Genomic DNA, 24,933 nt, shown 5'->3' with positions numbered 1-24,933 from the left:
TTTGTGACTAGGGTGTGGCTGCCAAGTACGAACAATACTGAAAGTGTACTGGAATGATGAATGATGACAGGGTGGCATGAACTTGTTTAGGAAGCTGGGAATGCAGGTTACTTTTGTCTTGGGTTGATTTCAGTGTACTTTTTTCAGAGATGCAAAACAAAACAAAACAACAAACAAAACCAAAAAAACAACCCCAAAAGTATCACTCAGTAAAGTTGCAAACGGCAGACAGGACCGACCAGATCACGACCTCAGCCGAAACCGAGTTGGACGCTGAAACGACTGAGCCACCCAGGCGCCCCTAGCCCATGTTTCATTAAAATAATTTTTTTTGATGTTTATCTTGAGACAGAGTGCAAGTGGGGGAGGGACAGAGAGGAAGACACAGAATCCAAAGCAGGCTCCAGGCTCTGAGCCGTCAGCACAGAGTCCGACGCGGGGCTTGAACTCAACGACCACTAGATCATGACCTGAGCTGAAGTCAGATGCTTAACTGACTGTGCCAACCAGGTGCCCCAGAGCTCACATTTTATTAAATCGCTGAGCACGGTTTGAGCCCGTGTGTGCTGAGGTCTGCTGGCCTGGCACGTGGTGGGTGCAGGGTGGGGGGGGGGGTGCTAGGACAGGCACGTGGCTCCAGAGGACTTGTGGGGGAGGTGGCCCCTGGCAACCAGCTTCCCTGCCTCGATGTTCTGTCTCATAACGTCGTGTCCCAGTGCTGGAGGACGAGCTTCCTCCCACCTCACCCAACCTTCGCCTGGTCTCACTTGTGCAGGTGGCTCTCCAGGTCAACGGGTGGCTTGTTGCCCAGGCCTGGAAGGGGGGCTGAGCACATCTTCTGGAAGGGGATTCTGGGCCAAGAAACCAACCAACCAACCAACCAACCAACCAACCCCTTTGTGCCCAACTGGGCCTCCGCAGCCACTCAAGCAAGGTTAGCATGAGACATCACCCATTGCCTTCTGGGGAGGGGCGGGGGGGCAGGAAGTGGTCCTTCCCCACGTGGGGCCGGGGCCTCGGGCTCGCTACTCTGGGCTCACACCCTGTGGACCTGCAGCGGCAGCTGGAGGTCAGCTCCCAAGGGGCGGGGAGCCGTGTCACCGTAGACCCGGACACTCCCCAGGACCCTGCCACCCGCCCACGCAGCCCCTGTGATTTCACCACGCGAACGGACAAAACCAGAGGGGACATAATGCACAAACATTTATTTACAAAAAGTCGAAGTTACATATGGTACAAGCTTTTTACACACAGTAGTTTAAACAGAATTCTTTTTATGTGTTTTTACTACCGGAAGGTAAAGAAAAGAATTTAATAAACTAATCATTTTTGCTATTTTTATACAAAGTGACAGGTCATGCACATTTTTTTTTAAAGTTTTAAAATCTTTTGCTAAGTGCAAATACTAGATTCCTCTCTCCAGTTTAAGGCAAGTAGAACGGGACTGTCGCCGGGCAGTCTCTCGTCTGGGGGAGCAAACACTGTGGCCCAGAGAGGGGAGGTGTCAGGCTGCCTCTGGGATTCCTGCCTGTCCCCGAGACCGGCTGATCTCTGGGGGTTTCCTGTCATCACACCTTGCAGCCACTTGCCGGCCCGTCAGAAGGGCCTGCTTTCCCCCAAACCGTCACTAGTGCAGACTGCTTCTCGAGAAACCTGGGGTCCTCTGGGACACAGGCACCTAGAGGGACACTTTGCGGACAGGTGGGGACTCACGCTAGTGTCAGAACTTGTGGCAATGACCTTCCCCCAAACAGCAATCGGGCTCCTGCAGACAGGTGAGCCACTCCACAGTCCAGCTCGAGGAGGAACGTTAGAAACCAGGCACCCTCAGTTCAGAACAGCAGGAACGGATCCCTAACAGCTGCATATGGTGACAAACAGCCAAGAATTCATCTCAAAGCAACGTCCTGCTTGGCCTTGGGAGGAACCAGTTATTCTGGTCTCTCCCCCTCTGTGCCAGCACCTCCCATGCCAGGTTCTGGTGGACTTGCTGGATGGCGGTGTCAGGGGCAGGCCACCCACCCGGAGCCCCCTTCCCTGGGCTAGAGGGCACAAGGGGGCTGGCTCATTCCCTCCTTGGATGAATTGGCTCAGGGGGCCTAGAACATTCTGGTGTGTCCTGGGGTCACCCTCCCCATTTGGTAGGATGTCTGCTAGAAGCTCACTGCTCTGAGACCCTCCCTTGGGGATGCACAGAGAACATGTTTTTAAGGTACTTCAATCCTGTCACCTGTCACCCTTGGCGCAGCTCTCCCAAGGCACGGTCGTTCAGGCTACCAGCAAGGCAGAGGCAGCCTGACAGGGGCTCCCGGCGGCGCAGACCTCTCCTCGTGCGCCCCGATGACGGTCTGCGAAGCCCTCACCTGGAGGAAGCGCAGGAGGAAGAATGGGCAACTTAGCAGATTTCTCCCCAATTTAACCCTTGAAATACAGGAGACAGTGATGGCGGTGGATGACCCTGGGGCACGGCCTGCACGGAGATGGGGGACCGGCCATTAGGCTCACCCTGCTGTCTGATGTCTGTGCACACACGCTGGGAACCCCAAAGCCATCAGAGATATAGTGACGGCGACAGAGACCAACACTGGGGAGCCAGGCAGGGCCGCCCCCCCACAGAGGCCTGTCTCTGCACGCAGGCGGGGTGGGAAGTGGCGCCCAGTGGTGAACAGGCAGGGCCCCCACGCTGGACTCCGCTGGCCTCAGGCGGAGGCAGCTCCGAGGATGGGTGCCGGTGTAGCCTGGGTCGTCTGTCCCCCTGGTGAAACCCACTGCCGCCACCAGACCTCAGGGAGAAGGTGCTCACTGCCGGGCTGGTGGCGAAGGAGGCTTCCCGACAGCTGGGCTGCCCGGGAGGGCCACCAAACCTGTCAGGGCTGCTTCATAAAGATGTTCTGTCTGGCGAGCGTCAGGACCGTCCCGCCCTCACCGGCCGCCTGGTGTGGGTGACAGACTGGACTCTCCAGAGACCGAGCGAGAGAAACTCTAGTAGGCCACAGAAATCCCAGTAAGTTCAAAGCGAGTAAATGGCAAATATTTTAAACTACAAAACAGAACAGACAGCACGAGACAGCTCTCTGTGGTCTCAACTGAGTGGTCCAAGGAGAAAGACCCCTGAACAGTCACGGTGGTGGTGGCCTGGGGTTCTGGATTTGGGGGGACACGGCCCACAGCCTCCCCACCCTGAGCGGTGCTCCCAGGCCCGGAGACTCTGATGGCTCTGCCCCCACTTGATGGGACCAAGTGGCTTGGAGCAGCAGGGCGTACCTCTCTCTGGGTGGGCTGTGGTATTGGGGTGGGGGGTGACGGTGGCGAGGGAGAAGAGAGCCTGGCTTTCGGGACGTGGTCCAGGTGGCCCGGCTCTCTCCAAACTGTAGGAGTTGCTGCGTCAGTTTTACGACGCTTCAGGCTGCACTGTGCTCAGGAAGGCCTACGTGGTTAGGGGAGACACTCTGTAGTCGGCCGGGGGAGGGGCAGAGGCAGACACCACCTTGGCCCCGGCAGGGCCAGGACTAACCGCAGAGATGGGCCGCCCGGTGGGGAGGGTCCCTGCACTGGCCACTGGCACGGTGGGACACCCTGGGGAGGTTTCACTGCCCCCTTCTCTTTGGCCCCGTAAGTGCCAGGCTGGTCCTGTTACAGGTGCCCGGGGGCAGTGGCCCTTCCCAGGAAGGAGCAGGAAAAAACCCGGCCCATCTTTCCGAGAGCCCGGTCCATCATGCCTATTTGACAGGCACGGCCCCGGGAGTGCGGCGGGCTCCCCGGACGAGACAAGGCCGCGGGCGGTCAGAAGCGGCGCCGTGGCTGGGGGCCGAAGTGCATGGGCAGGTTGTGCTCCAGCGGCACGTGGACGGGCGCGAAGTCATAGTTGACGCGCACGTTGGGCAGGGGGGGCACGTAGGGCGCCGGGACGGGGCCCATGTTGAGGGGGAAGTTGTTGAACACGGGCCGGACGGGCGGCAGAGGGAAGGGTGGGTGCACGAAGGCGTAGGGTGGGATCTGTGGCTGGTGCAGGTTCTGCGGGACGGGCCTCGGCAGGGCTTCGATCCGCTGGACTTTCTCTGGAGGCTTCTCCAAGGGGGGCCCGATGCGTTTGAAGGTGTTCTCTGAACAGGAAATGGGATTTAGTAGAGGAGACAACGAAAACCCACGGTGCCTGTGTGCGGGGCGGGGCCGGGCCTGCTCATCTCAACCTCCATCTTGCCTGCCCCAAGCGGGAGGCTGAGGGCCTCGAGAACGAGGCGAGGCCAGGAATAGCTGACCTTCAGCGTCATTCTTACCGTGGACACGGGAGGGTGGCCAGGCCACAGTAAGGCCGATTAACGTGTACATCCACCTCCCGCCCCTGCTGTCTGAGCGAGTGTTGATTCGGTCATCACTCTGGAAGGTGGAGGATCGATTGAACTCAGAACAAGTGGAGCTTCTGTGAGCGCCTTTCCTTCGGAGCTAGGGCCTGGACGGCCACTCCCAGAAACTCCCTTTCTTTTCTTTGTGACCTCAGAGAGGCCAGGGTGGGCCTACCGTCTTTTTGGTCTGGCGTGGGTTCCTCCTGTCTGCCTCCTAAGCCCAAACCCACCCTTGGCACCCCCTGATCGAGGGCATGTGGGAACCCTCCTACGGTCCCGCAAGCAGCTGCGGGCCCGGGCAGAGCGTGTCCGCGGCCACCCGAGGGCCAGCTGTGGAGGTCCCCCCCGCCCCTGTGCACACGGACCGGGCCTGGCGTGGGGCCCGTGCTGGGGGAGCGCTTGCCTCCGTTCTTTCTCTTCTGCTCTTCTTCAGCCTCCTTCTGGATCTCCTCAATTAGCTTCTCATCGTCTTCCTAGAAGAATAACAAGAGGGTGAGCTTGCTCCCAATCGGCTCCTTGCAGCAGCACAGAGACCCCGCTGGGATCCGGGGGAGGCCAGCTCACGGTCAGTCAGCACCACTCACTGCCACACCCCAAGGGTCTCCCTGCTCTATCAGTGGGTGCCGCCGCCGCCACGGGGAAGCCCACCTGGAAGGTCAAGGGCGGGGCCGAGAGCCGCTTTTTTGTTCAGTCACCTGTAAGGCAAGCAGACGAAGGACTCTCCGCAGCTCGGGGGCGGGCGGACCGATAACCCAAGGGCTTGGGAAGGGGGCGAGCGTGGGAGGGCTGGGCCCGAGGAGTTTCAGATCCGGTCTATGAACTCCGAGCGCGGCGGCCCTTCTGTACAGAGCCTGGCAGTCTCGCCGATTCCCTGACCGCAGGTGGACGAATCCTCGGGCCGGCAGAGCCCTGAAGCTGGCGGGCGGCAGAGGCCGGACTGCTTGCCGCCAGTGGAACGGTGGCTGGGGGTGGGGCTCGCACGTGGGAGGAAGGGCACAGCAGTTTTTGAGCATGATGAACGGAGTGGCGTATCATCAAATGCATGGGTTTGAACGGAATGAACTTGGTTCCTAGGGTCTCCCGGCTGCTTCTCCACGAGTCAGGTACGGTCAAGTTGGGAAGAAGTGTAAGGAGGGCACTGGTGCCCACTATGGGGGCAGGAAAGCAGAGGAAACCGCAGCACTCGGGAAGCGTTTCCTAGACCAGGCACCGAGCCTCCCCCGTGGCCAGGTGTATCCTGGGTTGGAGAGATCTCGGCGATCGCTTTGGATTTTTCATGCTGATCTGAGGCTCTGACCGACTAAACACTGCGTGTTTACTTAGCACATTCATGTCACAGCCAGGACAGCACTCGGTGATTTCACCAGCTACGAACCCTCAAAGATTTGAGAGTCGGGAAGATCACTCCATCAGTGTGTACCAGATACCTCCTAGTGTTAGACATCGTTCTTAGTGCTGAAACTTCTGATCAACAACGAGACTAAAAGTCACACTGCTGAAATGACTAAATAGCTACGTCATATATTCCCTTCAGTAGATAAAACATTTTAGGACAGAGTCACAGGAGTCCGTGTGCTCTGTGGGGCAATCGTGAGAGGCCCTATTAAATTCACTCACACTCTCCCACCCTCCGATGCTGAACGGCGGACCGAACTCAACGGTCTCAAGATTCTTTCCAATTCTGACATTTGGGAATTTTTAACATACGACCGAATCTTTTTCAGCCTCATCCTGCCAGGTGTTCTGAGCAAAGCAAGAGAAAGAGGAGAGGTAACAAAGGTTAAGTTCCCATCACGCCCGTCGTCAGAAGCTGCCAGGTGCTCGTGCATATCAGAGAATCGTCCGACCCGGAGGAACCCTCACGGCATCATGTCCGGCTCCCCGGTAACACCCACACACACACACACACACACAAATTCTCCATAAAAACCCCAAGACATGGTCATCTAGGCTCTTTGTGAACACTCCAAAGCAGGGAACTTAGTACGCTACAAAGTAACCACTGAGCTAACCCACACAGAGGGCTCCGACAACAGAGTTCAGTAGGCACAGTTTGAAGGTTTCTGTGTGACTGTAAAAATAAACTCTACCAATTACCTACATTAGGAGCTGACACACCTCTTAATTTTGGTGCCAGTGCAAGGCCCATGAAAAAAAGATTTTTAATCTAAGAAAAAACAAAAAAAAAAAACAACAAAAAAACAGAGAGCAAGTGATCCAGAAAACACAAATGGAAGGGCAGCCACCGAGCGGCTGGGAGCAGGTTCTTGAACATCCGAGTCTCCACACCTCATCTGTAAAGTGGGCTGTTGTAAGGACTGAGTGAGCACCAAGTGTGTAAAGGACTTGGCACAAAGCTCTCACTACTAAAGGCAGAGAGGTCACGAAAAATGGCAGAAATAAAGATTTTCAGAAGGATGAAAAGTGTCAAGAGAAAGTGGTAGAGCCTGGGAGATGCCCTCAACACTTCTCTCCGTGGTTTCTTTGTGGTGGCTTCTTCGTGGTACAAGTGACAGGCTTCCTGACTGTATTTACTACGACCACTGAGCAAACTGTCAGTTGCACCCAGAACAGGGGTCAGATGGTTCAGATTTCAACTTCCTCCAACTGGCTGGGAGTCACAGGACACTGTGTTTAGAAACTAAGAACTAAAATGCATTTCAATTAATGTGTTTTTTTTTAAACTTAAAAAAATGTTTATTTCTTTATTTTGAGAGAGAGCAAGCAGGGGGAGGAGCAGAGAGAGGGAGAGAGAAAATCTCAAGCTGGCTCCAATGCTGTCAGCCAGAGCCTAATGCAGGGCTTGATCCCATGAACAGAAATCAAGGGTCGGACACTTAACCGACTGAAGCACTTAGGCGCCCCTCAATAAATGTATTTTTAAAATTACAATTTTTTGGGGTGGGGGAGGTACCGGGGTGGCTCAGTCAGTTAAGTGTCTGACTTCAGCTCAGGTCATGATCTCGTGGTTCATGGGTTTGAGCCCCGCATCGGGCTCTGTGGTGACAGCTCAGAGCCTCGAGCCTGCTTCAGATCCTGTTTCCCTTTCTCTGTGCCCCTCCCCTGCTCACACTCTGTCTCTCTCTCCGTCTCTCAAAAAAAAAAAAAAAAAAAAAAAAAAAAATTACAAAAAAATTAAAATTTCGTTTTTAGCCAAACATGTTAGATTCTAAGGGGGAGTTCCTTCCCAAGCAGTTTCCCTTAATCATTTAAAGCTCCTCTGGGGCGCCTGAGTGGCTCAGTCGGCTGAGCGTCAAAACTTCAGCTCAGGTCATGATCTCACAGTCCATGAGTTCGAGCCCCACGTCAGGCTCTGTGCTGGCAGCTTGGAGCCTGGAGCCTCCTTCGGATTCTGTGTCTCCCTCTCTCTCTGCTCCTGACTCACTTGTGCTCTGTCTCTCTCTGTTTCAAAAATAAATAAGAACATTAAAAAAAAAATAATAAAGCTCCTCAGATCAAGGGGCGCCTGCCTGGGTGGCTCAGTCGGTTGAGCGTCCGACTTCAGCTCAGGTCATGATCTCGTGGTTCGTGGGATTGAGCCCCACGTCGGGCTCTGTGCTGACAGCTCAGAGCCTGGAACCTGCTTCAGATTCTGTGTCTCCTTCTCTCTCTGCCCCTTCCCCGGTCATGCTCTCTCTCTCAAAAATAAACATAAAATATGCTCAGGAGTAAAGGCAGACATTATCATATACTCTTAAAAAATGGCAAATCTTACTTTATATGTATTTTACCATAACTTAAAACATGAAGACTGGTCCCCTTGGGTTTGCGCTGAGTGACAGATGGGCTTCTATGAGACCTTTCTGGAGGGAGTTCCCTTGGGACACACTGTAGGCACCCTGAGTGTCATCATTCACGGTGAACCAGGATACTCTCCACTCTGCAAATCTAGGACACGCCTAGGCTGCTGGAAGTGGGGAACAATAGGAGGAAAGAAGATGAGAAGGCCGGGTGCGGGGGCTGGGTCACAGAAGGAACTGACCTCCAGCACCCCCGGAAGGGGCTGAGTCACCCACAGGAAATCCAGGCGTGCCGGAGCGGCCACCACGGCCAATTTTATCTTCCAGCAGCACTGGCTTCCTAACGGACAGGCACCGGGCGTGAGAGGAAGAACTCCAGTTCTGGGGCTCCACAGAGCTGGGCTGGGGGACCCCATCAGCCTCCACAACCTGACCTGGAGCCTATCTGCAGCAGGTTTACCGTGAGAAGCAAATGATCTCTTCTTACAAAGTCCCAAGCACAGTGACCGCAAGAATGGAAGTTAACATTTACCGGGGGCCTCACTACGTGCCAGCTCCTACCGCGAGCACCACACAGACCCGGATCTGCGTAACAACTCCACCAGTCAGGTCCGATTAATGAATCCCCACGTTACAGATGAGGCAACTGAGACTCAGTGAGGTTCAAACCCAGGCCTTCCAGCTCCAAGGCTGGAGCTCTTAACCTCCTAAACCACGGGTTTCTGAACTGGAGCTTCTGGAGCAGTGTGACTGCAGGGCCCCTGGAACTCTGCCTGCCCTGCCCCAAGCACTGTCACAGGCGAGTACTTTCAGGCCCTGCTTTGTTCTAGAGAGAGTGCATCTTACCCTCCTTGAAATACAAGAAGGCTTCTTCTCTCTGGGATGGGCAGAACTCCGAAATATCCTTTTTTTCCCACTAAATACAAGAAAATAGGGCAAAACAAAACACCTCCATTCAAGCAGACGAACAGCCAATACAGCAGAGCATCACTTCCCTGGAAATTTTTAGGGAATTCGCATTCTTGGTCAGCTCACCCAAAAGTGCATGTACCATGCCTTAAAAATAGTTCATCTGAGGGGTGCCAGGCCGCATGGCTCAGATGGTTAGGTGTCTGACTCTTGGTTTCGGCACAGGTCATGATCTCATGGTTTGGTTTGGGAGTTTGAGCTCCGCATCAGGATCTGTGCCGTGTGGAGCCTGTTTGGGATTCTCTCTGCCCCTCCCCTCCTCGTGCTCTCTCAAAATAAATAAATAAACTTAAAAAAGGCCCGTCTGACAGTCTCTGACCGGCTTCCCCGGCACTTGGCCTTTGAGACAAAGCTAGCAGGTCCCTCTCATCCAGACAGGAGCTTGGGGGCCCCAAAACCTCACCTCTTGAGCCAGAAACCCAAGGTGCAGGCCAGGCTCTACCATGAGGCCCAAGAGGACTCACTGGCTCATGGTAGTCGGGTCTCCTGTCGCCTCTGACTGAGCTGTTGTTCTTAGCCCATTTCAAGAGTGGGAACACACACTTCCAAATTTCCCTGACATGCTTTTCTTGTGAGGCTACTAAGTTTCTTGCACATCACAGAGTCCCATGGAATTTTCTCTTTCTGCCACACAAAAAAACAGTGTTTTTGATTCTTATACACATTAAAGCAATTATGGGGAAAGAAGTTTAATAGAACACAAATAAAAAAGTCACCAGTAATTTCTCTCCAGAGAGAACTCCTGGGAATATTTGGTCTGCTTCCCATTGGTTGTTTTTGTATCCACATCTCACTCAGAAAAGCCCCAAGGTTCTCTTCGGGAAAGTTGTGCTCTGCACATTCAGGTCCCACCTCCCCGTGCGTACCTGCTCTAGTTCACACCCGCTCCCTAGGTGTCTCTCCCTGCCACCCCAGTCTGCCAGAGACTCTACCCCTCTGAGGATGCAGTCACGTGCCGAAGGTCGCAGGGTCATGAGACGTGAAATCGGGACCAGGCAGAGACCGGCTGCTCCTTCTGGGCTGACAGCCTCCAGGGGTGCCTGGGCAGTTCTGGGCTCTGCAGGTGGCCACAGGCCGCAGACCTCAGGAGCGGGCGGTCAGGGCCCCTTCATCGGCCCCTGAGACCTGAGCTCCTCTCCGCACCCCGCCCGCGCGGGCCTGTCAGGAACTGCGGGAGGAACAGATGGCTCTGTCACAGTCACCGCATCGGACACCCCGACAGGCTTTAGTGAACGGCCACCAAGGGTGACACGTCCCCCAGGACTCCTCCATCTGGCCTCTGGCACGGGCTTTAAGATGGATCCAGCAGGCCTGAATTCCATTCTCTGTACGCTTTCTGGCTCCTCCTAATCGGGGTGAAAATTTTTACACAGATCCACGGAATGTGCATACGAGCGAGGCTAGGCTGAAACAGGAGGGAGTGGACACCAGTCCATGGTCAAGATGTCCCAGGACGGGCGGGTCTCAAAAGGCCGACTATAACGAAACACCGGGCTCGGTGGAAGAGAACCATCCAAAAAATTCCTCTGGCTGCCCACGGCCACTCTGGGAGGGGAGCCCACAAAGCACGACCAGACACGCTGAGGACTGCGAAGGGAACAGGCACAGCGCCCACAGTGGTCCGGCACACCCCAAATGCAGTGCCGAGGCTCAAGGAACAAAGCGGAATGAGGCATGGAGTCTCACCGCCCGGCAGATCTGGAAGAATACTTTAAAGGAAGAAACGAGTGGGCTGCATCTTAACAGGAAGGTTTTACTTCCTTTCCCCGAATTCCTTTGAGCTCAGCAGGACACAAAGTGCCGGCCTGACTTGCAGGCCTCGGACACGCCTGTTTCACATGGAGGCAGCGGGGAGCACGGCGAGGGCACGAGGCCGACGGCAGGGGCCCGGTTTCTCCAAACACACACTCGGCCCGGCGGTCGCTGACAGGAAGTGAGGCAGAATTCACCAGAGAGGTTTTAATTAAGAAAGAAAAAGGCGCCCAAATCCCGACTCCTTAAACTGCGCCTCAACAACGAAGCTCCACAGCTCTCCCTGAGCAGCAGAGTCTGGACAGACAGGAGGCAACAGAAAAAGAGGCTGTTTCTGTCAATCAGAGACTGCCGAGATCGCCAGCACAGGCTGGAGGTCCCTAAAATAGACGCGTGAGCGCTTGGGCCCAGGCTGCTCTTGCCAAAGCTTTGAAAAGTCCCTCTGGGCCGGTTTTGTTCAGCATTTCTGATCACCATGGCCGGCCGCCCGCTTGCCTGCTGTCCAGCCTCCTGTGACCACGGAGGGAGGGTGGGTGACTTTTCTTCTTCATTTAACTTTTCCTCCCCTTAAAAAGGTGACTGGGAATCGCAAGTCAACTGCTGCTTCCCTCCTGCGATTCTGGGGGTGGGGTTGGGGCTGGGATCCAGGTCATGTGTGGCCACAGCTGTTGTTAATAAACTTGCAATGATTTCATAAAAGCCTTCCAAAGGGCTGAGGATTTAGTTTCAAATTGTTCCCAGATCGGCTGCAGATCGCCGAGCAACACCAGTCCCTAACCCCCCGCCCCAGCTGTCCCCCTGCAACAGGAAATTGGGGGGAGGAGGGGGAGGCCCAGCCCGGAGCGGCACATGCTGTGCAGCTGGGGTCTGGAATGGCGGGGCGGGGGGCCGGACAATGTGCTGGGGAGCAGAGACGGCCAGGCTCTCGGCGGGCTCAGGCCGCTATCTTGGGTCAGAGAGGCCCAGCACCCAAACACCTTTCTATCCAGAGCTCCCCACAGGGGCCCGGAGGCGGCATGGAATGTGACGTTTTGACTCTTGTCAGGGTCAAGTGCTCAGCCTGGGCCTGCTGGCATTCGCTGAAGACAACACATTATCAGCTGTTTACTGGACTAAGTCATGCTGCTACCCTCCTTGGCAAAGTCTTCCCGTGACACCTAAACTTGATCAGGGACACTTTCAAGGTTTGGGGATGCCTGGCCCCCCCTTCTACCATTGGCAACTCGCTCATGGGGAAGGGGTCCAGTGACGGTCCTACACCTCTGTGGAGTCCCACCTGGTTCACTGGGCTCAGGGACCCCCATGGGCACCTTCTGATGAGCCCCCCAAAATTTGTGACCTCTCGCTCCAGGGTGAGGAGACTTCTGGAGTAAAAGTAGCTGACACCTGGTACAAGACCTGGGCTTGCACCCTGCTGTTACCAAGTGACCCGAATCTCATTCTCCTCACCTGCAGACCAGGTGAGGGGTGGGTCCTGTCCCCATGTTGTAACAGAACGGACAGTGTTTAAAAGGTGACTAGGAATAAAATGCTGAGGCTAGCTGTGGAAGCTGGGCTGAGGGGCAACAAGGGAGCTCACATTTCCATGTCCTTCTCTCTCGTACAAGGCACACTGAAAAAGTTAAGGAAACACTGGGGCGCCTGGGTGGTTCGGTTGGTTGGGCGTCCGACTTCAGCTCAAGTCATGATCTCGCGGCTTGTGGGTTCGAGCCCCGTGTCGGACTCTGTGCTGGCAGCTCAGAGCCTGGAGCCCGCTCTCTCTCTGCCCCTCACCCGCTCACACTCTGTCCCTCTCTCAAAAATAAATAAACGTTAAGAAAAGTTTAAATTAAAAAAAAGTTAAGGAAACATGGGTGCCTGGCTGGCTCAGTCGGTAGAGCGTGTGACTCCTGATCTCAGGGTCATGAGTTCAAGCCCCACACTGGATGTGGAGCCTACTTTAAAAAAAAAAAAAAAAAAAAAAGGTTGTGCAGTATCCTCCATACACCAGACCCGGCAGGGGTTGGGCACTGGTCTAGTCGGGGTGGTGCTGGAACCACAGACGGGAGAAGCCAGGGGGGCGGCTTTAAGACGCCAAGAGAAAAAACAATCCGGGCTGGAGCCTGCGAGATACCGTTCACTGACCGTCATCTTTGTAAAAATGGGAGGACGCATCTGCCTTAGAGAATTAAATACATTAACACAGGTCAACATCAGGCTCAATTCGACGCAGGCTTGGGAAAAATAAACACGTCTCCTGACCAAATGGCTGGGTGGGAACGGTATCAAATTGTAAACTGGTTGTAAAAGCCCCAGAGTTTTATTTGAATCGAACAATCTTTACTTTCATATTAAAAAAATCAAGGAGGTTGTGAAAAACAATTCTGCGCAGTTTCTGGTAACCAAAATCCAAGATAAACACTGACTTTGTTTTGCGTTTATAGAGAAGAAGAGGGCTGTGAAGAATTTTGCCCCACTTCTGAATCCACACTGCCAGGTGACTGCCCTGTTGAACGCGGCTTCTGAGGAGACACACCTTCTAACTACTACCGCTCACTCAGCTGCACACGGACAGGGAATGGTCAGCGTGTTTGGACGCAGTCAAGCCCCAGGGACCCTCCCTGCTGCAAAATAACGTCTGCTCACTTATGTGTGGCCATGTGGCTTTGCATCCTGCCCCCCAGTTAGAAAACTGTAGTTTGCTTCTCTTTCCTTCCTGAAAAGACATCTTGTTTTTCAAGACTCGCGGTTCAGTGTTGCTGGCTTCTTGTTGATAACGAGCAGAGAAGGAAAGTTACATTCCCCGTTTCAGCTCTCATATGGAGTTCATTCGGGTTCCCAAGCAATCTCTGGTCATTAAGGGAGAAAACCACCAAGGGACATAGAGACTCTTCCCGGCCTCGCTGGTTAATTAAGCTGGAGAAAAGGCTTGGATGACAGGGCACGCTTTGTTTCCCTGAACTTCTCAATGGCTTTGTGTTCTCAGAAGCCCCAACAGATGCTGGCTTGGAATCCAATCAGTCTCCTGGTGAGAATCAAGGAAACGGGGCTGATCCCAGATTTGATGGGAACGGGGCACATGGAACCAAATCTCTGGCTGTAGCTGCCCGAGGAGATCGGAGGAGTTTGTATTTGCCTGACCTTCCTTTTGAACTTTATTCTGAGCAAATACAGAACCTTTCTCAGGGCGGAAGATGACAGTTCAACAAGAAACAAGGGGGCAGTCGCACGCCGTGGCACCCAAACAAGGTAACAGAACACAAGAAACCTTTAACCAATTCCAGGCGTAGGACCAAAAAAGAGGTGGGAGAAGGAACAAGAACAAGCGTGAGGAGAAAGGGAAAACTGTGCAGGCTGAGGACAGGTCAGCCAGCCGAACGCCCTCTCGTGTGTGACTCTACTTGGCGCTGTTTCCGGAGAGACGACGCAGAGCAGGGAGCACTTAGTGGGAGTTGTAGCTGAAGAGAAAGAATCCTATTTCCTGGGGCGCCTAGTTGGCTCAGTCGGTTTAAGCATCTGACTCTTGGTTTTGGCTCAGGTCATGATCTTACGGTTCGTGGGATTGAGCCCCGTGTCAGGCTCTGTGCTGAGAGCATGAAGCCTGCTTGGGATTCTCTCTCTCCTGCTTTTTCTGCCCCTCCCCCGCTCTCCCTTTCTCTTAAAATAAATAAATAAATAAACTTAAAAGAAAAAATCCTATTTCCTCACATAGTTCCCCCAGTTTGCTAAGCTGCATGGCACTGAGGAAGCAGGTCGGCAGAAATGCCAGGTCCCGGGAAGGTTCGTCCCCAGAGGCCCCGCGGATCACTTTAGTGAGCCCGTGTCACTGAGGGCCGCACCTCCCTCCACTCCATCAAACCAACACCAGAAGGATGACCTATTTACAAAGTCTGCCCTTCCTTTGGTGATGGGGGGGGGGGGGGGGGTGGGTGGCGGGGAGGAAGGCTTGCTAAGAGTCTCAGTCACAGACCTGTGGAGTGAGAGCGATTTCTGGGTCCCTCAGCCCAATCTTCTGCCCAGTGAGGTTGTTCCTGACACGCACACACCTGGTTTCCATATACGACTCCTTGCTTTTCAAAACTGGTCGCTCCGAGGATTATGGGTAGGCCAGGAGAATGCTCTGTTGTGGCTGTCACACAGGGGCCGGCCTGTTACCGACATCTCCTCTTGTCAGGCACATTGGAGATGATCTGCAGCAGGGGTCAAGTCTGCTGGCTGACAAGGCGCTTCCTTTGGCTTATAAAGTGCTAGTTTAAACTGTGTTTTAAAGATACTTGGATTAAGGGCTAATCTTTAACAATCAGGAGAGATCATATTAAAGTACAGATTTCTACCTTCTCTGGACAATGTGAAGCCATGGCTAAGTAACTAGGAGTAAAATCTCACTTGGCAACAATCTGTGGGGGCCGAGGGGCAGCCTTAGATGGACGCTTATACCCTCTCCTGTTTGCCACAGTCCCCACCACACCCTCCGGCCCCAGACCTGGCCCCACTTGACATTCACCAATCATTTATGTTACTATTGCCCTTGCGGTAACCTGGGTCCGTGATCCCAGCTACATGCTGTTGGGTGTCCTATGTGTAGATCTTTCCATGTTTTCCTTCCACCATGTTTTAAAATATAGCTATATAGCATCTTATTAATGCAGTATATATTACCCGGATATTTAAGTTAAAAAAAAATGTATACATATAGCATCGCTTAAAAAAATTTTTTTTAAGTAAACTCTACCCCCCATGTGGGGCTCGAACTGAGATCAAGAGTCACATGCTCTACTGACTGAGCCAGCCAGGCGCCCCAGCATCACTTTTTATAGCTGTGTACTCTCCTAATACCAGCATCCCACTCTCGGGCTGTTCGCTGCTGTACTTAACATGTGATGAAAAAATAAAATTCTATCTTGTCTAATCCACTGCTGTTTTTGGACTTCCGTGAGTCACAGCCAAATTGATCCTTATTAACAGAGGGATGTTTATTGATTTCTTATTGAGTCGTATTACTCATTACATATATATTTTTTTAAGGTTTATTCATTTTTCAGAGACAGAGAGAGAGAGGGTGAGTGGGGGAGGGGCAGAGAGAGAGGAAGACGCAGAATCCAAAGCAAGTTCCAGGCTTTGAACTGTCAGCACAGAGCCCGACTCGGGGCCTGAATTCACGGACGGTGAGATCATGACCTGAGCTGAAGTCGGACGCTTAACCGACTGAGCCACCCAGGTGCCCGTGTCATTACATTTTACTATTCATCTGTATCGTATGTGTGTTACGACGATTTCCCCCAGTTTTTCATTTAACTTTATCTTTGTTTACGATGTCTTTTGCCAAAGAGGATTTAAGTAATTTTAGTCTGGCCTCGATATACCACTAAGAAGGATCTTCGCACTTAGGGGATGATAGAAGTCATTTTCTCTTGTTTTCTTGAAGTATTTCCAAATAGCCCAGTGCCCCAAAAGAGCTGCTGAAGGTTTCTCTTGCCACATGGTATCCAGTGTGATCTTGAACACTTACATTAGGCCAAGTCACCCCCCCACGTAAGCCCTGCAGCAGCTCCCACTGTAGCTGGTGAGACACACGGCCTGGCTGTGCCTGCCTCCCTCACTTTCCTCCTCTCAGCCACCACCTGCAAGATACACAGCCTTCTTTCTGGTCCCCAAATAGGCTGAATTCATTTGATTTCCTCCTCCTCAGGCAGGCCTCTCTGCAAATGCTGCCTCCGGGGGAGCCTGCAGGTCACTCCACCTAAAGGCGGCCTAGCCTCCCTCTCCTGCGCTAGCCTTCTCTGTGGCATCACTCGTCAGTCCTGCGTAACACCAACTACACGAAGGACTCATCTCAGACTGTCAACTCCACGATGACGGGGCTTTTCTGTTCAGACTAGTCCTGGCAACACGGAGTAGTTAAGAAAAAAAGAACGGGTGCATCTATCATTTCTCCAAGTGATCTGAAAGGATATTTTCAGGGTTGTCTGGCTGGCTTACTTGGTACAGCATGATACTCTTGATCTTGGGGTTGTGAGTTCAAGCCCTACGTTGGGGGTAGAGATTATTTATTTATTTCTTAATGTTTGTTTATTTTTGAGAGAGACAGGAAGAAAGAGGAAGGGGAGGGAGAGGGAGGGGGGGGAGGGAGGGAGAGGGAGGGGGGGGAGGGAGGGAGAGGGAGGGGGGGGAGAGAGAGAGAGAGAGAACGAACACGAGTTGCGGAGGGGCAGAAAGAAAAGGAGACACAGAATCTGAAGCACCAGCCAGGCTCTGAGCTGTCGGCGCAGGATGATTCACCCAGGCACCCCAGAGATTACTTTAAATAAGAACTTAAAAAAACCAAAACATAAAAGCCAATATTTTTATCACATGAAATTCTCATTTAACGTGTTTCCGGTCTCTGTTTTGTCCTCTGGTCTAGTCTTGAGTCTACACGATTAGCGCAGCTTAGTAAAAATTCGTCTCATTAGAAGCAATTTTTCAAGGGAAAAAAACCATCCTACTGAGTTTAAATGGGAATCACCGCAAACGTCTAGATTCCGGACAGAAGTGCTGTCTTCCCTTGGAGGGGGAGGTGCGTCTCCACTCTCAGGCCGTCCTCATTGGCCCCAGGGAGAGCAGAGGAGTGGCGGGCTGGCGCCCCCGGGGCTCTGGCGCACCTTCCTCAGGCCTTTCGTTTGCTCCACGCTTGCAGGGTTTTCACCCTTCTGCTCAATCTTTGTGGGAGAACAACTCTTGGCCCAGATCAGCTTATCGCTGATTCAGAGTTTCAAACTTAGAACTCACGTTAAGAAGTGATACAGTTTATGTGAAAACTTACTTGAGAAGAAAGCATATTTTTCCGTATGTTCAAGTCTCTTCATGTCTTTCAATATACTTTTATAGTTTTCTTCGTATTTCTTGTTGAACCTAATCTCCTAATCTCTAGGATATTTTTATGACTTGTATTGCTATATAATATGAATGACAGTGAATGACATTCTGTGTATTTATTTTGTATCTAGCCATCTTTGTATGGCTATGGCCTCTAATAGCTTTCCAGTTGATTATTTTGTCTTTTCTCAGGCTTAACACGGTAGATTTAACTTTCTTCACTACATTTAAAAGTGCCTAGAACTGTGCCTGAAACACAGTGGATGTCCAGTAAACACCAGCAATTATGTTCTCTAACTTCTGCTCTCTTAGCTAACTGAACTGACGAGCAGTTCCAAAACAAAATAGTGCTGATGGTCTTATATTTGACCTTTGGTAATGCTTCTATGTATTTCACTATTAAAAACATGCTGAAGGACTATTCTGAAATACAGGATTTAAAAAAATCAACCTTCTATACTACTCTTTAAACCTTAAGATAGATATTTGATTTTATTACATGTCTTTTACCATCTAAAGATATCATATGGTGAAGTGTATTAATAAAGCTCTCAGTATTAAACCATGTTTTGGATTTCTGGAACAATCTCACTTGGCTACAGTTTCTATTTGCTGACATTTTACTTAGAGAATTTATTACTTTAAAAAAAATTTTTTTTAACGTTTATTTATTTTTGAGACAGAGCATGAACAGGGGAGGGGCAGAGAGAGAGGGAGACACAGAATCTGAAACAGGCTCCAGGCTCTGAGCCATCAGCACAGAGCCCGACGCGGGGCTCGAACTCACGACCATGAGATCATGACCTGAGCCTAAGTCAGACGCTCGACCGACTGAGCCACCCAGGCGCCCCGAGAATTTATTTTTATCTAAAGACAGAGCGAGCAAGCATGAGCAAGGGAGGGGAGAGGGGAGAGAATCTCAAGCTGGCTCCATACTCAGCATGGAGCCTGATGTGGTGCTCGATCCCATGACCCTGGGATCATGACCTGAGCCAAGATCAAGAGTTGGACGCTCAACTGACTGAGCCACCCAGGCGCCCCTTTATTTACAGAGTTTAAAACCTATATTAATGAGTTAGACGGATGTAATTTTCTTTTTTTAGGGTTATCTCTGTCAGGTTTTGGTATCAGCATTATGCTTTATACACAAATACGTAAAACTATCTTTACTTTTCTATGCTCTGGGATTTGTTTTAGATGGCACAGAAACATTTTATTCCCTGAAGGATTGTAAGACTCTGCCTACAAACTGGGCATGCTGCTTTCTTGAGGAGTTGCTTTTTAATTACTTTCTCATTTTTTCCCCGTGGTCATTGGTCTATGTAATTTCATATCTTTCCAGAAGTCCCAATGAGTTATGTGTATATAAAATCCCTTTTCAGTATGTCATCTTACCACGATTGCCCCCTACAAAGCAACAGGCAGCCATGCATTCACTTACGGTGGGGTCGGTCCAGAGAGAGCATCTTGAACACTCCTGGCAAGGAGCTCCCGGTGAGCGAGGATGCTGGCAGAAATGGTCATAGCCGTTGATGGACACTCGACAGAGGTAGCACATTTGGGCGCCACAGCGGCAAGACATGCGGTTGCAGCCTTCGGATTTGATGAGGCCGGTCCCACACTTGTGGCATTTCCTGATGCGGGCTGCCGTCATTTTCTCCTCACTGAGAAGAGAACACATGAGAGGAGACAGCAGGGAAGATGACAGGAAGAGAAAAGCGCTGTGGCCACTAAGTCTGTTTTCCCACAGGGGACCGCCTAGCCCTTCTAGTGACACCTGGAGAGTGCAAAGAACCTCTGCTTTGGAGTCGATAACTACGTTCGGTTTATTAGTTATGTGACCCTGGGTAAAATGCCACAACCGCTCGGAGACTCAGTTGCTTCATTTTTAAATTAGGAAAGCCCAGCTGCCTCCAGCACGTTTTGAGGATTATTAGGTATGAATATCAAGTACCCTGGCACAGCACCTGGCACCAGCATTTGGAAACTGCTTATTCTGCTTGTTACAGGCCTAAAGCAGAGAAAACGCAAGGTCTTCCTAAATATGTGTTTTCTATAAACAAAGCTGGTTCACGAAGAGCCAGTGGGCCTAAACCTGAGTTGCAGAGACACGTTCGGTTTTGAATACTTAGTGTGGGGTGGGGAGACACAGGTGGGGACAATCCAGCAACCAGTTCATAACCTCTTCCTGTTGACAGGGCCCATCTCCACGTCAAGATCCCACATCCCCAGACTCCCTTGTAGCGAGGGGATCTGCATGCATAGGAGTCGATCCTGGCCAACGGAAGCTACTTCTTTCCAGAAGCACTCTACCTGCTCTGGAGAGGCAGGGGACTAGAGCCGAAATGACACATCTTGGCTCTCTGCCAAGAGCTGGCGCTGCTGGACTAGTTTCTTCCGCAGTGCAGTGTTCCTAACTCTAAAATGACACTGGCCACCTTGGCCTGTGACTGTTGATGTGTCTGTCCTCCTCTACTGAGTTGAGTTCTTCAAAGGTATTAAAAGGCACACCTACGGAGACTAGGGAAGGCAGGAAGGACTCCAAGAGTGGACAGCCACAAAGCTGGACTTGCCCCACTGCTCTGAGCCCTCCTCTTTCTTCCAAGCGGGAACCCAGAAGGGTGACCAGGGAACTGCTTTCCTGAAAAGACTCAACAGTCTGGGCAGGAGTTCTGATCTGTAGCCTCTCTCCTAACACTGAGAAAATAGCCATCTTCCTCCCAGGGCTCCCGGTGTATCTGCTAAGTAAGGGAAGCCAGGTGAGTCTGGGGGCAGGCAGGTGTTTTTAATTACTGATATCCAGAAGACTGTCATAGTTTGCTCCTTAGAAGCCAGATCATGCGCTTAAGAATAGAAAAATGAATTAGGAAATTGGCTGCTATTCATTTAGGTCTAATTTTGAAAGGCCCCAAATGCAGGAAAGCTCCGGCTTGAAAAGAATTTGAACCCAGTTCAAGTCACAGAAGAATAAATGATTTCTAAGTGTCGCTGAATAGGAAACATCGTCAAGGAGACAAAGTTTAAATAAAGTGAATTTGTTATTGTCAACTTGATAATACAGCACACATGTTCATGAATTCAGTTACTCGGCAACTGTGAAGTCATTTCTCAATGCTCCATGTTAAGACTTACAAGGTTCTGATGCAAATGTTTCCAATATAAAAACCTGTGACCAAAACACAAGTGCAATTCTCTATGCGCAAACTTTTTGTGTAAGATCGCCTCCAAGGCTGCTGTGTGGCTTTGAGCTGTCATGCTCTGGTGGCCTGGGGCTGGCTGGCTTCTTCCCTGGGTAGCTGCTACGGCTATAGTGTGGGAGAGGAGTGGATGAAAGAACCAAGGTTACACACCCCTTTCCCGAAAGCCTGGGAAGAAGGCGCACATTTATTTGCTTGCTCTGTTCCACCATGCTATCAGTCACCAAAGTAACGGTGGATATGGCAGGGGAGAAAAGGCACTCCCAGACGAATGGAGGAGCACACAGTGCGCACCACTCAACATGGCTCTAATGTTCAAACAGCTGTTCCACACGGCAGGAAGGTCCGTTCGAGGCCTTCGTTTTTGCAATCATAACAACAGTAAGAGGTAGGGCCAGTCCCTGTTAACTTTTCCTACACCAAACAGAGACTGCTTTTATGGCTTGTGGTGACCTGTTCAGTAACACGAAAGTGCCAATTGAGATGAGGAGATATCAGTTGATTCTTTTGGGATTAGAGCGATTTGGGAACTGGATTCTAAACGAGGCAGGAAACAAACATCCCCACAGGATGTGTTTCTGGGCAGGACAGGAAGAGCAGCCGGAGCTGCAGCCGTGTCTGCTGACCTTGTGCTCAAACAGGAAGGTTCACTGCCGCCTCTACAAAAATGATCTAGACCCCCCTCTACATAACTGATCTAGACCCTACAGCTCCACGATTGGTTATTTGCGCCACTGTTGAAGTATGTTGGGAATTTGGGAGCTGTCGTCATTTTTGGTGGCACATACCATTCAAAATGTTCGATGGTTTTCCTTTGCGCATGTGTGTATGGATTTCTTTTATTGTGACAAAACGCACATAAAATTTCCATTTTAGCTATTTTAAAATCCAGAGACATTTAGTATATCCCAATGATGTGCAACCATCACTGCTATCTAGTTCCAGGCCATTTTCATCATCCCCCCAAAAAACTCCGTACGTACGAAGCAGGTCACTCCCCGCACCCTCCTTTCCCTGCACCCCCTCATCTGTCTCTGTCTCCAACTGACTGGTCTATTCTTCACACAGGCAAATATCCACATGTCTAAGGACCGCTCAGACACATGGAACGATGCGAGGGTGGCCTTCTGTGCCTGGCTCCTCTCACTGAGGAGGCTTCCGAGGTTGCGGCATGGATTTTCATCCTGTTCTTACGGCTGAGTAAGAATCCCATTCTATGGCGTACTGAACTCCGTTTACTGTTCATCAGTTGAAGGACATCTGGGCTGTTTTCACCTTTGGCTACTGTGGATAGTGCTGCCAGGAACATTCACGTACAAGTTGGAATACCCGTCCCATCTCGTACCACTTATTATGCTGTATTTTATGATTCAGCAACAGTAAACTGCTTATAATTCCCGGTGTGTACCCTGCCGTTGCTTATTTTTGACACTAGGCAACTGGCACGATTCCCTGGAACCTCTGGTCTGTGGAGTAAGGGCTATGCAGTGGGGAAAGGAAGTGGAAGCCCTCGGAGGACCCCCTCTCTACAGAAAGTACCACCAGATTCCTCCGGGCATCTTTGAGATTGGTGCCATCATCGAAGACTTCAAAGGTACAGCGGTACTGATTCTCAACACATCTCCTATTGTTTCGGTTTGGCCTGTACAGATAGTGGGGCTTTGAGAACTTTACTGTATTGTAGGTACTTGTATGGAGAATGTGCATTACTGTGACTCATCAGGTGCTGCCTGTAACTGTAGCTGCTGTTCCAGATGTCATTTCTTACCAGAGCAAATACACATAGCCTCTGGCAACTGGTATGTAGCTACTGATCTGAAAACCGCTTTCTCTGTCTGATACGCAGAGAATACCAGAAGCAGTTGGCAAGGACCTCGATCATCTGTGGTCCAACAGGACAATACAGTGGTCTTCTATTCAAAAGACAAGCAGATAGAACCTGGGTGACCAGGAAGTAGCAGGTACTCTAGGATACATTAATATGGTAGATGAGTGTTAGGAGGCGGGAGATCAATCCCTTCAAACTACAGAGTCTGTAATCTCTACGACATGCTGGCAGTCGTCTGGAGGTCACGCGTGTGTATTATGCTGTTCCCTCCAAAGTCAAGCACATGGTACCTTATCTTGTATCCCCTACCATGAAGAAAGAAGTCGGACATCTGGGAGGTCTTTCTGGATTTTGGAATTAACATATGATCACGTTTGGAATTAACGTATGATCATACTTGGATGTGCCACTCTGATCTATTTATGCTGATAAAAAAGGCTGCCAGGTTTAAGTAGGGCCCAGACCAAGAGAGGCTTTCCAGTTGTTACTGGATGCAATCTAGGTCAGACCAAGACCTCGAATGGAGCCGGAGGCAGGAACTGACAGGACGTCGGGGTGGAGGTTCTGCTTTGAAAAGTAACCAGCTATTCTCTTGCTAAGAAACACTTCCTGGCCTGTGACCAAGTCCTGGAGCAGTCCCAGGGCCCGGGCCCGGGGCACTGACAGTCGGTTTACGGAGCTGGGCAGTGCTCCGTCACCAACTGCAGGTGGAACACATGACCTGAGAAAGTCCCAATGCAAGAAGTTATCTGTGTAAGTGCTTTGTGTCATGTTTGTGAACTAGGGCCTTCTGCTTACACATTCGCGTGCGCACACACACACAGGCACAGTGAGCACTTACGGAAGATTTACGGGGCCAGAATCACGCTAGGCACTTGAGCACTTTCATCTCCACGAGAGGCAGACACAAGTACGCTCTGTACCATACAAATGAAGAAACCGAGGCACAGAATGATTAAGAAATTTGTTCAAGGTTCTTAACTACTGCTATCCACAGCGAGCACTCAATAAATCTGTACTGACTTCATCAAGAAGACATCCTTCTTAGGGGTAAAAGCCCAGATGGCAACAACAGAAATCTTCGGCTTCTCCCAATCCAAACCAGACGTAACTTGTCCACAGTAATCAGAACAAATTTTGGGGGGAGATGGCTCATAAACTGGCTGAAAGACAACTCCAAAGGAGAAATTTAGAATGTTCTTGGCAATAGCACAACTACTAGACTAAGTATATAGCCTGACAAGATGATTACTTTCAAGAAAGAGTAATTTTTGACATGTTCATCACTTTAAGGCCATGCCATTGGTCAGCTGGTGGCCGCTCTGAATTATAAACGCTGGCAGACAGGATTTGAGGAATCAACGCTAGACTTTTCTAGTTGGAGTGGCATCTCTGGTATCATGTTCGTTTTCTTTCATTGCCATAGACATAATCACATCTGGGGATAAGGGCCATGCTTCTGCCCACTACAGTCTACCCTCCGGCCTCCAGATTCATAGCCATCCTACACCCTTACGACCACCTCAAACCAAGACCCCAAAGGTCTCGTCCACCATAGCATCAGCTCTAAGTCCCAAATCTCACCGTCTAAATCAAGTTCAGGTGAAGACAAGACAGGATTTTGGGACACACTTCTGCTGAGATGGCTGGGGGGGGGGGGGGGGGTGCCTGAGTTTCTTGGAAGCTCCTGGGTCTGACTGAAGGGATCCGAAGAGTCCCTCCCTCGAGCCTTTACGTGACTGAAGACTCCGATGTTTGGCACACGTCCTCGGTTTTCTCTCCAGGAGCATGCGTTTTCTGACGCTGAACATCTTGATTTTGGGGTCTTTTGTCACCTGGACGGGATGGGAATTTCAGAAACAATCAAATCCTGTTTCTGACCCCCAATCTCTCCTTCTGCTTGCACTTTCCTCTCTCCAGGGCTCGCCCTGTGGGTCCTCTCAGCTCCATGTCCAGACGCACGGTCTTCACCCTCTGCCTTCGGCACGACCGCAGGGAAGCTGGCTGAGCCTCTTGCCACTGACACAAGCACACGTTCCGCCCTGACTTCTGAGTCCTCACCAGCAGGCCTTTACGGCCAAAGGGACGCGAGAGATCTGTTCACTGAAGTTTCAAGTATTCTCCAGGACAATTCTGGTTTTGTCCACAGCTCCTCACTTGCTTCTGAGCCCTCAAGGGTGAGGTTTCTGAAGTCCGTATTTCTACCACTTGAAGGCAGTCTAGGCTTTTTTTCTATCGTGCTTTGCAAGATGCCTCCAGCCTGTACCCAC

The 24,933-nt window shown here is 51.2% G+C and overlaps 1 protein-coding gene and 1 non-coding gene across 5 annotated transcripts in view; both read right to left on the bottom strand.

Moving 5' to 3' along the window:
- Positions 1 to 1,190: 1,190 nt before the first annotated feature.
- RNF216 (ring finger protein 216) overlaps positions 1,191 to 24,933 on the bottom strand; it is a 145,272-nt gene continuing 121,529 nt past the window's right edge. For 3 of the 4 annotated variants that reach the window (XM_030301681.1, XM_030301684.1, XM_030301682.1), the window contains exons 15-17: positions 19,080 to 19,302; positions 4,747 to 4,816; positions 1,191 to 4,103 (exon numbers count right to left, since the gene is read on the bottom strand). In XM_030301681.1, coding sequence (XP_030157541.1) covers positions 3,784 to 4,103; positions 4,747 to 4,816; positions 19,080 to 19,302 — 613 coding nt within the window. In that variant the 3' untranslated portion in view covers positions 1,191 to 3,783. The remainder of the gene's footprint in view (positions 4,104 to 4,746; positions 4,817 to 19,079; positions 19,303 to 24,933) is intronic. The other variant, XR_003965724.1, reaches the window with a different exon arrangement.
- Positions 18,401 to 18,484, bottom strand: TRNAL-UAG. Its single transcript has one exon. It is a non-coding gene; the product is annotated as a tRNA-Leu (tRNA).

This window comes from Lynx canadensis, chromosome E3 (assembly GCF_007474595.2).
Source record: "Lynx canadensis isolate LIC74 chromosome E3, mLynCan4.pri.v2, whole genome shotgun sequence".
Lineage (NCBI taxonomy): Eukaryota > Metazoa > Chordata > Mammalia > Carnivora > Felidae > Lynx > Lynx canadensis.
This window is presented reverse-complemented; position numbering and strand designations above follow the sequence as displayed.